General features: G+C 38.8%; 1 protein-coding gene across 7 annotated transcripts in view; it reads left to right on the top strand.

Moving 5' to 3' along the window:
- The window catches only part of diaph2 (diaphanous-related formin 2), a 350703-nt gene that overhangs the window by 181392 nt on the left and 154664 nt on the right, over window positions 1–14647 (top strand). For all 7 annotated transcript variants that reach the window (XM_043256805.1, XM_043256804.1, XM_043256807.1 and 4 more), the window contains one exon: window positions 12430–12528. In XM_043256805.1, coding sequence (XP_043112740.1) covers window positions 12430–12528 — 99 coding nt within the window. The remainder of the gene's footprint in view (window positions 1–12429; window positions 12529–14647) is intronic.

The raw sequence follows: 14647 nt of genomic DNA, 5'->3' as shown, positions 1-14647 counted from the left end.
TGTTTTCAAACCTCACTTTCAAATGAGACTTTACAGTTTATTTTGAATGACGCCTCGTTCAATTTCTCTCTCATTTTTTCTTTCTTGTTTTCTGGTTGTCCTCTCTCTCTCTCACCCTGCTTTAGTATTCTTCTGTTTATTGTTGTATAAGCGAACCAAGACAGCCATCAGCTTGCATATCACCCTGGATGAAAATTATGGTTATTTTCCTTGAGTCTCTGTGTTTGTACCCGTTTTCTTTTTTCTTTTTCCTTCAAATGTTGCACACCTTACTGAGATCCACAAAGTGCATGTCAGTCAACGGAGCATTACTTCTCTCTCAAGTGGACCTCTGTTGAATTCTCTTCTATATCACCCTGAAAACTCAGCGTATGAATGACATGAATTGTGCATGCTGAGAGAGAATGCATAGTCCTGAATGTTACAGACAGATCCAGACTAGACTTTTCTGAATAGATCAAGAGTGAGCCAAGAGCAAGAGAGGATCATGAACCTGTTGTAGAGCTTGACAGGCTTAGTAAATAAAGCAACGATAACCTGTTTCTGTGTGTTTGTGCACGGATACACACATAGTCTAACTCCCTGACAGCCTTACTTCAGCCCTGTGAAGCTGATGAAAAAGCTAAAGGAAAAGCTTCAAACAACACATAAGACTTGAATTTCATTTAAGATCTGAACTGTAAAAAATGAAAATAATAATAATCAATCCCTTTAACCCTCTTGATCTGTACTATTGTGTTTTATTATTTTATTTTAAGTTGTGTTGTTATTATTATTATTATTACTGTTACAAGGAGTTGTATCATTGTTGTTGTTATTGTGATTATTATTGTTGTTATAAGGATTTGTTTTATTATTATATATTATTATTGTTATAAGGATTTATATTATTATTATTTTTATCATCATTATATTTTTGTTTAATTTTATGAATTTTATTATTATTTATATTATTTATTTTTTTAAGAGATGCATTGAAACAATGCTTGACCCAAAAATCCAAAGAACACTTTCCATCTCAGTTTGAATAGGCATGACTCTTCTGATATCACAAATGGAGTTAAGAACCATTTGATGTGAACCTTGCCTTAGAAGGATGTGTCATTGTGTGGGGCCAAAGGAAAAGACACTGAATAAGAGATAACCACACATCTGTCTGATGATAAATGGTGTCTTTTCATTCCAGAGCTTTCACCTCTGTAATTCACGTTTAATTTAGTCTGGCTTTGATGGAGAGCAGAGATCCGGTTAGATCACAGAGCGACGACTTGCAGCGTCACAGCTTAACCACGGCCACTCTCGTCCTCTATTGATCCTGACTGCCTTCAAAGAATTCTGTGCGATTCCGTGATCATATTACATGGGCCTTCAAAGTGCACTTCTTCTCCCTTTCTCTACCGGAATGCTGGGGGAGATCTCGAATATATATCTGTTTGGGTTGAATTGTTTCCTGAGCGAAGTCAATAGCTACATTTCCTCTCCTGGAACCGAGTGACCCTAAGGCTTGCTCGTAAAGGTCCGGCTGTAATTTGATGTTGTTTATAGATTTGTTTACTTCAGTATGTGCTCCACTCTTGGATCTACAAAGCCACCGTCAACAGGCACTACAAAAGCATTTTTGTGCTTTTATTCAGTAGAATTTCTTAATGTTACTCTGGTGGAAAAAAAGGATGACAAGAAAATTGTTAAAAAAATCCTTCTCTCTGTGAATTATATTTTGAGGAACAACTCGTTCTGGTTGCATGCAGTGAATATCTCGACTCACTGAGGAGGGGTGTGTTATTGCTGTTTTTGATCAAACATATGGTTTTTGTCTGCTGGACTATAAAACACCATGAAGTTAAAAACTATAAAGTTAAAATATTACTTCTTTGAACCGTCTAGTACATAAATCTAACTAGCAGCTTCACAATGCATGCTTGAATCCCCTAAGCAACAACATGGCACAATAAAAGAGACTTTTTTTTTTACTCATATGTACTATTATAGTATTTCTTAATATTTTTCTAGCTTTCATATATTATATCTCAGTTGTAGTAGTTATAAATTTTATTGCATTTTCAGTTACACTGAAAAAATATATTTTTTTAATTTTACATTTTAAAAGATGGGTTATTTGCTGATTATTTGTAATTATTTGTTAAATTAACTTGAGCATTTTCTTGCATGTGTAGTGGGAAGACAATATTTATCATTTTCATTTAAGCCGTTCATCCAAGTTTTTTATCTAATGTTTTATATATTTTGTATCTAATATTTATTATATTGATACAGGTCTTGCATGTATCAGGTTTACTGTTAATATCTGACTCTGAGTTTTAGAAAAAGAAGACCTGCCTCTTTCAACAGCATTAAATTGCAGAAGTTGTTTAAAAAAATTAAAAATAAAATAAAATAGCCAAAACATTGCAGTTTTAATTATATCAACAACATTGATTTTATTAGCTTTTCATTCAATAATTCATTATAATTAGAGTTTTATTTTAGCAAAAAATAATTTGTAATAGTTTCAGTTTTAGGTAACAATAACTGCACCAGTCAACGTCATAACAACGCCTCCAACATGGCGGCAAATTTTTCACAGCCAAGCACCACTCATATATTCTTCAGAAAATGGCAGATCTTCTTTTTTATATTGCAGTTAAAGCCAGCAGTCTGAGTTTGATTAAAGTGCTGCGCCATCGTCTACCGAAGGGCTTATCTTTCACAAATACTGTAAAAGTACCCAGCTATCTCTCTGTGCTCTCAAGCTACTCTTTTACAAAACAAACAAGAGCAGGAAGTTATGAGCGTAAAGCCTCATAACTACATTTACTGGTATAGTTTATACACGGCCCAATCCCTGAGTAATCCAGACAGCGGGTAACAGCGGGTCCCATAAACATCTCGTAATCCAGCCTGCCGAGGAAGTGGTTGAGCGTGCGCTTTGGACACCATGTGCGTGGACACACTAATTCCAAAGTGAAGCAGGTCACAGCTTACACTTTAAAGTCCTGTCAGCCCAGTAATCACTATCTGAGTCAAACCTGAGACGGCACACAAAGCCGCTACCAGAATGAATGCTCACCCCGCGCTCTATCATTATAACTCATTATGCTTGACTAGCTTTTGTCATTAAAGCAAACATCGAGGGCTGTAATCAAAGATGGAGTCTAAAGGATGTAACAGAGGGGTCCGGCTTTTTAGGAAGGCAGATCAGAAATAATTGCCTGTTAGGGAAGAGTGCTTTCTCTAAGCTATGCTTAGAGATGCTTTATCTGTATAGAGACTTCCTGTTTACCGTCGATTCTGCTTCTGCATCCACACAAATTGTTCTTTTCTAGAATGCTCCATTAACGTGCAACGAGAAGAAGTGTTCATAATGAAAGGATCCAAGGTTTGGCCGGAGCCAGATGCTCCCCTGACCACCCTGAGCATCTGGACCGGGTCATCCCATGCAGCGTGAGCCTGAGCCAACGGAGGGCTTTCAAAAACAACAAGCTGCTCTCCCGCATTCCTAGGGCTGCGATCCCTGGCTGTCTCTCACATGAAAATGTTTTCGTAGTGGGTTCTGTTCCTCCTGCCCTCGTCTTTCACTCCCCCTCCCTGGATCACCGTGCAGCCACCCCAGCTCTTTGATCTACTGCGTATAATGAAGCAGATGAGACACTCGTAATCAACCTGGTTTCTCTCATTGAGGTGAAATGAGTACGGAGGCTGTATTTGGATGCAATTCGCGACTGGGGTCTTTCTGTGCTGTAGTGGTTTTAATCAGGGTGCGTCTGCTTCCACGTATCACCTGTTCACGCTGGACGTGAGCTGACTGAGAACCGCTGATGTTGGGGGAACTGTGAAAAGCTTATGAATCCACATGCATGCATTCAGTGCCTGTTTACGCTCGACAAGTGGATCCATAGGTCTGTGAAGAGCGGCAATGCATGAATTTCTGCGGCGACTGCCTTCGGTGGGATTGTGGAGACTTAGAATTACACTGTTCATACCTTCTGTGGATTTGATGCTGACAGATAATACTGTCTTGCACTAACAAGCGTAATGCCAGGCTGCCTTGAAGAAGTTTTTATTTATTCTACTTTATTTTTTTTTATTTTTTTTCTTATTGTTATCCTCCAGGCAAACTTTGACATTTGTACGCACAACACGTGAAGTATTTCCAAAGGCCTCTTCACAACAGGGCAAACAAATTGGATCAACTTATTGGTTAACCTTCAAAATAGAAAGAATAATACCCAGCCACATGTTGAATTAAAAAAAAGTGCAAGGGGGAAAAAAAGCCATCCTCGACAGGTTCTTATTTCTTATTTTTCTCCCCCTCCCACCCGTCAGATGATACAGCGATCCTTTAAAAGCCTCCCCTACCAGACTAACAACTACAACACAGAACAGCAGCTGGTCTCAAGGCCACAGATCTCCATCAGAGAAGGCAAACATGGCCACACAACCTCAGCACCCAGCCTGTGACCACAGGGAGTCATACGAGCCTGCAGTGTTCCTGTATTACTGACAGTATCTCATCTCTGCCATTGGCTTATATAAATAAATTAATTCTTTTATTCTGCTATGATGAGGAAATGTATTATACTTTAAAAGATTTTTAATTCAAATATATGTTGCATTTGCTTTAAATTTTTATTTTAAAAAAATGTAGTCGCAGTAACAGTAGTAGTAGTAGTATATACAATTAAAAATAATATAAAAATACATATAAATAAATACATGCGTAAATAAATCAGTATATTACAATGCTTTCTGAAGATTGATTACACACAAGATTGTATTGCTGGCTAAAAATGTAGCTTTTAAATTGCAATATAATTGCACAATATTAATTTCAAAAATATTTTCTTTTGGTACACATTTGCTATCAGTTATTAATTCAGACTCAACTATAAACAACATTTAAAACATTTCATAACCATATGACTGAGGAAGTGAGATTGTTAAGCTATTTCTGTTTATAATGAAGCAAACAATGAGCAGCATTATTAATCTATTTTGGTATTCACCTTTTACATAGTCAATTTAAAATTTAAATAATGTATTTGAGTATGAATTACTGTTAGTAAATGTATTATGAATATAAATTACAATGAACAGTGTATGTATAAATACTAAATACACAGTACATTATGTAATATATATATTTTATGCTAAGACATCAAACTAATGTTAACAAATACAACCTTATTCTAAAGTGTTAATAATAGCTCCTTATTTGCTTTAGAGGTACACCCTGGGAAAGGTCAGTGAGAGTTTATGCACTAAAACTCCCCACTATCACAAATATAAACTGTTGTTTTGTTAGGTAATAGATCCTTTCTGGACACTAGAAATGAACGATTTGTTGGTCATATGCCTCAGGGATGCGCTTTCAGTACAGAATGAAAGTTTTGTGGTTTAAATGTAATTGGTCAAACCAGCCCTTAAACCAACCATCTCTTCTTGTAGCTCATTGGCTGAGGGCCTGAATCCAAAGGGCATGGCTGCAAAGCCCTCTGCGGCCAGTTAACAGCCCTGAGGAATGACTCTTCCCACACTCTGTGTGCTCTTGAGCTGCCTAGCTAGAAATTAAAGACATGGTTGGGTCTTGGTACTGTAATACCGCAGCTTAGAACTACAACCCATTTGTATTCACACCACTGAGACATCTCTAAAACATGATGTATTTCCCTTGCTCATTACTTCGGCACTTCCTCTTTGTTAAATCCAGGTGATACGGATTCTCACAAATGACCTTACGATAAGGCGTAATGTCAGTACGATCCATCGTCTTTCATAGACGCCTGTTTTCATTTCACACAAATGTGATCGTGCGAATTTAATATGAGAGATAACCTATTATCGTCTTCGCACGCTGCAGCACCATACTATAGGAGAGAGCTGTTAGTGCCGCTCTACCAGATTACCGTATGAATGTGCGTGCTAAGTGAGCTCCAAACCAATAAAAGAAGCCATGCTTGAGCAAGTCCCGCTTCGAATGGTGCGAAAATGAAGTGGAGGTTACAGCATCGGTTTGTCATTTGGCCTAAATCCATCGGATGCTTCATGACATGAGTGTATTTGCTTGCAGATTGCTGCAATTTGTGTTTCCCACAACCACAGAAGTTACCGTAAACAAAAGTTTTCTGACATGAGGAGGAGAAACAGGGCTTGGCAATCCTCCTGAGCTCTCATCCAAGTCCAGCTGTTAGTTTCTCAGTCTCAGTGTGTCTCTCACTCATAATGAAACTGTTAGAGAGCCGGTTGTTATTGGGTCAGGCTGTGACCTTTCTAGCCTCTTCTCCACTTAGTCTCCACAGGCTACCAGGAGAACCCAGGGTGAGAATCGGGAGTGTATTAGCGACCCCTGCACCTGGTCATGCTTTGAAAGTCTCCCAGGCATATCACATCATCCTCAGAGAGAATCAAGCTATTCTTGCCGTCCTATCACAATTATCATTAGCGCTAACCTCCCCCTTTTCCCTTGTTATCGTTAGAGATGATGATAATTGCATGGATGGGAGAGCACGGCCCTCTCCCCCAGCTGTTTTTCTGTGCTGTTCACCTTGAGGCTAGACAGCTTTGCCTGAGCTCCCCAGCACAGTGAAGGTCAAGATTGAGGAAAAGGGGTAAGTCATTATAGGAAAGATGTCTCCTAATAACCTGACATCAGAAATCTATTGGAGAGAGGTTGAATTATACTCATTCAGACAACCTCCCTTGTATTTATGACCCACAGGCGCAACAAACTCTCGGGTACTTGAGTAAAAACAGCTCGAATCACTTTACTATTACAAATGAATAGCTCCAGACACTAATTTTACAAGCACATCATCAAAATGCACTCACCTGTTCCGCCACAAAATCTCCACCCCGAATTTAGAACGTATATTAAACACTCAGTGCCAGAATTTTCGTTATGCTGTGCTCAGATTCAATTTGGGTGCATTTTTTCCTTATTGATCGGCCTTTTCCGATCAATGCAGGTTCACTTGGATGAAAGAAAAAGAAACAGTTTCAGGTTTGTCCCTAAAGGATTTCTTTTTCTGAGAGTGTGAGCAAGCATTTGAGAGGCTAGATGGTGGGAACGCAGTGGTCGGCTTATATCCAGGCAATAAATTGTTTGCAGAAAGGTTGAGAAAGAGACCTCTCTTTAGCCTTAGTCACTGGCAGAAATAGTCACAGCTGTAATTGTCCAATAAAATGTTTTTAAACCTCAGTCTGATGATGTGGATAAAAAAACAACAAAAAAAACACTTTCTTTTTTTCTTTTTTCTTGCTTCACATCGATACTCTGTATCTTTATTTCCTACCTTTCTTTATTTTATCTCATTTTATTTCCCTCACTGACTTCCAAAAACTATTCTTAAACTTTGTGTATGTGTGTGTTTGCTCCTAGTTTTGTAGACTGAGTATATAATGATGACACAAACTTAGTTTTCCACTAAACTTTCCTTTTTACCATACTCTAATTGTTGAAGTATTTTTCACTTGCGCTGATTTAATTCCTGAAAGAATCTGTCTCGTATTGATTGGCATTGTTCAAGTTTGGACAGTCAGTTTTGCGGAGGTAGATGAGTCAGATTATTCCAGACAGATTGCGCGTTCCGACAACGCTCTTCCCAGCGGACAGTCAGACTCCACATTGTCTGCTTCGTCTGATGCGTTGCCGGGACATTGAACACATTTTAAGAGGACCTGTCATCAGTGTTTTCAGTCCTCCGCTCACCATCTCGAGCTTTATGTCTCCGTGACTGCTCTTGGGTGAATCATTTTCGGTCCGGAAGCGAACATGTGGTAGTGTTTAGCTTGCTAATGCTCAAGGCTTTGGCTGCCTGGGGGGAGATATCACATGGACAGCTCCCAGCAGAAGGATTCAAGTCCAGTAAACAATCTCTGCGCCCAAATGTGAAGAACTTTGGAAATGAGGAGCTCCCATGGGCTGCCCTCTGTCCAAAAATCACAGAAAGGGCTTGTGTGAACTTGAGTGTGTTTTTCTGTTGCCTTTTTTATTGCTTTTCTTATTGTAAGTTCTATTATTGCTATTGCATTTCACCTCTCATGGTTGCCAAGAGCTATTCTCTCTTCCCCACATACAGTATAACAACTTCTGTGGACTCAACACACATGTATGTGATTACGTTGGCAGGAGCAATCTTGTACTGGTAATGTTTTACTAACATTTTGAAACCACCTTCCCCCTGAATACCTCCTGACTTTGTGTTTTCCTTCTAATGGATCGCATTACTGAAGCATCACTCTGAAATACTGCTGTTTTTATTGCGCTGAAACACCCCAAACATAATCAGTCCTTCACGGTCAGTTTATAACAAAAACCACCTGGCTTTTTACTTTATCAATAGTTGGCCCATTATTCAATTATTTATTACATTTTCTTGTATTCACTCATGTTATTTATGCCTTCCATGTACACAACATGTCTTGTATTGACTTTAATTTCTTTGTATAAATGCAGTGCTCCATAAAATTTAACGAGCCATCTGTATTTGTTTCACTATACACAGCCTTGTAATGCTGTGAGGCCCAGTTTATTCTTTTTTTTTTTACTGTATTTAACACAAAACTAACAAAAAGGTTTTATCTACATCCAAATAAAACTTTATTTCGCTAGCACTTCATTATGGTGTTTTAGGGAAGCGCTTAAAGCAGATCTTTGTTGCTTTTTGCTATTCAACTGTGGTGATTATTGGATTTTAGTCCTTTAAACTATTAAACCAACAGTTTAAAGGGATAGCACAACCTAAAATGAAAATGTGTCGCCATTTGCTGACCCGCATGTGGTTATAAACCTAGGTAACATTATTTCTTCTGTGGATTATTTGAATATGTTGTAAAGAATGAAATGTTTTCATTTAATTAAAGACATGAACCATACAGTGAAAGGCACACAAAAGATAAATAAATTAAAATGGCCATACAACAAAAGTCACTGAGGTCCAGTGTTGTTCTGGACAATGCTAACTGTGTGTGAAAACTTTGGTAAAGGCCCATTTATATTCCTGCATGACTGTGCCCCAGTGCACAAGGCAAGTTCCATAAAGACAAGGTTGGATGAGTTTGGTGTGGAAGAACTTTACTAGTCCTGTCCTAAACCCCATCGGACACTTTTGAGATGAGCTGAGTTGGAGATTGCAAGCCTTCTCATCCAACATCTGTGGCTGGCCTCACAAATGCACTATTGAATGGGCAAAAAATCTGAGAAATACTCCAAAATCTTGTAAAAAGCCTTCCCAAAAGAGTGTAAGCTGTTATAGCTGCAAAGGGGTAACCAACTTCATATTAATCATGTATTTGTAATGTAATGCCAATAAAGTGCCTGTTTGTTTTAATAGCCAGGTTTCTTAAAATTGCAGTAAAGACTTTCTAAAAAAAATAAATAAATATAAAAATTCAGTTTTGAAACAAATAACAGCTCATCAAATGGAGGAGCAGTTTTAGCCTCTTGGAGAGGTGGCAGACACGTCCTGCTTTGTGAGTCTTTTGCTTGTGTCAATACTCTAAGCATATTCTAGTGGGTAGATCAAGAGGCTTAGCTCACTTGGCTGTTACAAATTTTGTCTTGTTTTCCTTGCATGCGTTTTTATTTTTTATTTTTTTGGCAAAAGTGCTGTTCATCCTCAGTGATGGACAGAGGCAGGAACTGTAGCACATCATGCACTAATGTTTTGTCTTAGAAACAAAGACATGTCCTGCCCTTTTCTTGTTATTCAGTTCTGCGAGATCACACTTCCTGTAACACTACAAAATGGTAGCAAGCCAGCAGATAAGACGCTCTGTCATAAACACGCAGGGTGGGGTGTAATTGAATCAGCAAGCCTGCTGCAGATACAAAACAAAAACCTCCCAAACTGCACTTTTCCACCGTAAGTGGAAGTAGCGATGGGCTGAGCTGTGCCGGTTTCTCATTAATCCAGCTCCGCTCGGACCAAGGAGTTGCTGGCCTGGCGGGCTGCGGATGTCTAACAGCTGAAGAGCCTGAGGATGTGTTGAGAACATCCTGCTGAGAGCGTGGGCTACCCAGGTGGGAGAGCCAGCTGGTAGAAGGGTGTGACAATGCGCCTAAGGGGGTGGTGGGGGGTATCTTGAGCTCTACAATATGGCTGAAAGCTGTTCCTTCACCTGCAGCCCTTCCCCTAAAATATTAAGATCCTTCGGGAGCCCTGTTTTCTTTTTTTTTTTTTTTCTCTGGTCTTCCGGTTTCTTAGATTGAAATTGTTTTCTGAGTACTACTTATATTAATATCATAACCATAGATCAATCTATCTATCGATATATTGACCTATCATATGGTGCAAAATCTTGGTATGGAATCATGATGCCATCATTGTGAGACACATTTGAGAGAACGTCAAAGTAAGGAAAGCATCTAAAAATGCACTATGAATCTATAGCACTTTTATCAGCTTATGAAATGTATTTCTGTCATGACAACTCTCAGAGGGACTGGCATGGTAATGTACATGACAATGTTAATGTGTTTGTTCTTGGCAGAATAGATCTACAGCAGAGCAAGTACCAAGATTGTTGAGCAAGAATGTTGAGCAGCAAGCTCATTGGCTACCAGTATGAACAGAACAAAACATCTGTGCCATGTGGTGATGATGTCATTATGTCAGATTGATTTAGACCTATCAGAGTTCCATGCCAGAACTTTGGATTTAATTAGATATATAATGAATAACTGTTTGGAACCCCAAGTGCTGTCACCTGTTGTTAAATGCTCACACAAATAAATGACTTGATATCCATGCTTGAGCACACCTGAGCTTTTAGCATCAAAGCAAATCAATAAATCAAACTTGCAGAAGATCTGACTCACTGAGCAGGCTCCGAAGAGTCACCATTGTTTCCAGTCCAAAACTGACATTCATCAGTACCACAGTGCTATTGACACAACAGCAAAGGGCCTGTAGCCAGCAGCAAATCCACCTGCTTAGGAGATGCTCCTGCTTTGATAGCTCCTTCACATATGCAGATTTCTTGGGAGAGGTTTGTTTGTAAGCTATTTCCTGGGAGACTTCCATCTTGGGCTTAAATAAATAGCGGAGTTGTGATGATTAGCGCTGAGGTGCTCTCCTACTCCCACAAGCAATCTGCCAAACCTAGGCTTCTTCTGTCTTTGTTTGCACCTGAGTATTACCCAGAATCTCTCTCTCTCTCTCTTTCTCATTCCCTCGGGTGGGTCCCAGAGCTGCGGCCTTGATTGTTCTGTAATTTAGTTAGTTGTTAGTTGACTGTGACAATGGTTCGGCCGAGGATTTTGCTGACACATTATGTCACTCAGGGAGAGGCTCTCTTCAAGCAGGCCTCAAAGGGAGCCGGTCCCTCGAATACTAGTCACACACGTACGGAATTAACGTCGGTTTGGGGCTGTTCCAAGCTGCTGTGCCTGCTGCTCCTTAGGATTACAGAAATAACACAATTATCTCCATGGCTCTGAGCCGTTGACAGAGCAAGCCCTGTGTTTGTCAATAGCAGGCCCACAAAATCTCCATCCAATATACAGAGCGGTGCCGCAGTCACGCGCCGATGGTCTCTTTAGCACGTCGTCTCTGTACGTCTGTCTCTCTTGCTGTTTTTCTATCTCACCTGTCTCTCTCTATTCCTTTTCCATTTTCCCTTCTCATCCCTCCCTCTCTCTCGTTTTTTTGGGGGGTTTTTTGTATGTCATGCTATTAAAAGGAAGCCTGACATGCATCAGTGTCTTGGTTTAATCGTGATACATCTGCCATGATCTAGCGTTTCTCTGTCCTTATGCTTTCCACCCTGGATCTGTTATCGAGGTGCCATATGTATAATTACCTTATAGAGAGGAACATATGTCATTTTTATTGCTACAGCGGGAGCTCATAAAAAGTGTGGTCCAAAGCACAGGAGTCATGCTTTTCATTTTGGTTAGCCGTATGACAAGACCTCATCCAAAATAATACAGTCCGTTCATCTGATACAATTTTTAGGTTTTGTTTTTCGTTATTATGGCAACTTTTCCTCAAATGCATGACTTAAATTTGGTATCTAATTTGGCAGTTCTGTTATCATTCATCTCCCTTGTGTCATTCCAAAATCATTTGACTGACTTTGTGTTGTGGAGTGCGAATTGTTATGAAATGGCTCAATTATTTATTATTTTTATTTATTTTACCTAGGAACCACCCAGAACACATAGCAACAGCATAACAATGTCCTAAGAGCCACTCCGTACACTTGGCAACCTTACCAAACACTCTAAAATCGTGGTGGCGGTTTCTTTTTTTTCCTGTAATCACAGTTGGTGTAGTCATTCTGTTTATGCTTAATGTCTGGAATTCGTTAAACATTATGTGTCTACAAATGCACCCCCACCCCCCCAAAAACACAAAAAAAAAAGAGCAGATGCATTTACAGGTTTTGATAATTAATGCTTACCCTCTTGTTCTGTCTCTTTGATTTCAGTGAAAAAGGACGTGGAAGAAACAGATGACAGGATGACACAATTCAAGAAAAAAGCGAAAGAGCTGCGAATTCTGGATGCCAAGACAGCCCAGAATCTGTGTAAGTCATCAGCATTCCATATCATCTGTGTCCCCTAACACCCAGCCAAGAGCCCCCAGATCTGTTTTTTTTTTTTGTTCTTTCTTCCAAAGAAGTTACACTTTACTTTAAAGAATTGTCTTTTTATTATTTATTATTATTATTACTATTATTTTATTTATTTATTTTTTTTTTTACAGAAGTCTTAGGTGTTTTTGCTCCATACTGAAAAAGATGGATCTAAGCAACTTTCTCTGTACTGAAAACAGTTCAGGATGCTGAATCTATAGCTGCAATGTTGTCAGGCTTTGACTGACACTTTTCCTCTGTTCTCTCCTGTTTGTTTGTTTTCTTGTTCCTACATATCATGTCAACTTTGAAATTCCTTTTATCTTCTTGTATTGTCAAGCAGCATTCGTCAGTATTTGCTCTTGCTGCAACAGGTTTTGGGGATGCTGTTTTTTGATAATGGATTCTACCCGATTCCTTTGATATCAGTTATATCGTAAACACAGGAGGATAACAGGGAAAAGGACAAAGCATTTTATCTTTGTCTGCCTCATCCTAACCACAGACAAAGCAAAATAACCCCCCCCACCCCAAAACCAATGTTGGACATTCATTTGATTTGATTTGATTCATTCATTCATCCTTGTCCTAACTTGTAAATAAAAACCAGTTGTTAGTAAAATGTATTTATTTAAAACTTAATACATTTATTTATAAAAATCAGTTTAATTACATTTGGCCAGAGTTCCTGTCTTTATCCCATGACACTAAAAAAACAGAATTTGACCCACTACTGGACAGAAGGAACTACCTGTTGATGTCACAGTTTGAACTGATCACATCTTGTTTTGTAGCCTATATTGATCAGCCTGCCAGACCCTCCTGTCATTTAGTCTCTCTTGCACTGCCAATTTTTCTCCTGCTCTTGAATCTGTAGGAGAGACTGACTGTGTGTGTGTGTGTGTGTGTGTGTGTGTGAATTCATTGTGTTCTCAAGAGTGCCTGCGACTCTTTGGACTCTGATTGATGAAAGCAGCATGAGAATGCAATTTTATTCTTCTTTGGAAATGTTGGCTTCTTTGTCTTGGAGAGGAGAACACCTTAGATATACAATATCACACTTCATGAAATATTCATAGCAAATGCTAAAATAACCAGCCACCTGAGTATATGTTCTACCCATGCTTGTTTTCATCCTAGCCGGAAGAGTACTTGGATTCCAATTGAATACATCAATGCAATTTAAATGTGTGAATAGAGTAAGATGAAATTCTGAGTCTGGCTAGACATGGTTGCTGTTGAAGAACATGCATAGGATGCATTATCCAAATTTGGGTTTAACGTGGATAATAATAAAATCTAACTAGGTATGCACATTTTCAGGCAAAAAAAAAGTGCTTGTACTTCTCTATAATGATTCTTAGGTGATTTCTAAAGCGTTTCCATACTGGGGTTGTATAAGAGGTTGTTGAATCACCCATGGTTTGGTTAAATTAATTGCTCGAATAAATAAAGAAATTAATAAATTAATTTACATAAACGTTTTTTTTTTTTTTTTGTCAGACAAACATTATGAGTATCATTGCTTAGAACAGTATCAGCGTATTTCTTTTTAACAAAACTGCACAGTGTAATGTATCAATCATATCTTGGAATGAGTTATTTACTGAAGACTAATACAATATGTAGTGTTAGAATTTATTCCAATCCTTAACACTTTCTATGAGCAGTAATAATAGAGATGCTTGTGTCAGTTAGTCCTAATGCAACAAAAGGGGTGCCATTTTCATAAATCATGAAACATGCTGATATGACAACAAGGGTAGATAACATCAAGGTCAGTTTTGTGTGTGTGTGTGTGTGTGTGTGTGTTTGTTTTTCTTCTCTTCTTTTCTTCTTCGATTAGAGCTGGAGCAGATGGAGATGGCCCTAACAGAAAAGATTTAAAATTTCTCTCTTCCCCTCATTCACTCACTTTCACATTCTTGTTCTCTCTTTCTCATTCCTGCTAGTTCTTCACCCTGCCTTTGATGCGACACACACACACACAGACACATCACTTCAGGCTTTGGAGTAACTAATGCCAGAACACGAGTGGGAGTGCTGTTACACATTCACTTCAGCCACAAAT

This window comes from Puntigrus tetrazona, chromosome 14, assembly GCF_018831695.1.
Source record: "Puntigrus tetrazona isolate hp1 chromosome 14, ASM1883169v1, whole genome shotgun sequence".
Taxonomy (NCBI): Eukaryota; Metazoa; Chordata; class Actinopteri; order Cypriniformes; family Cyprinidae; genus Puntigrus; species Puntigrus tetrazona.
Note: the sequence above shows the minus strand (reverse complement) of the source record. Positions and strands in the feature narration are given on the sequence as shown.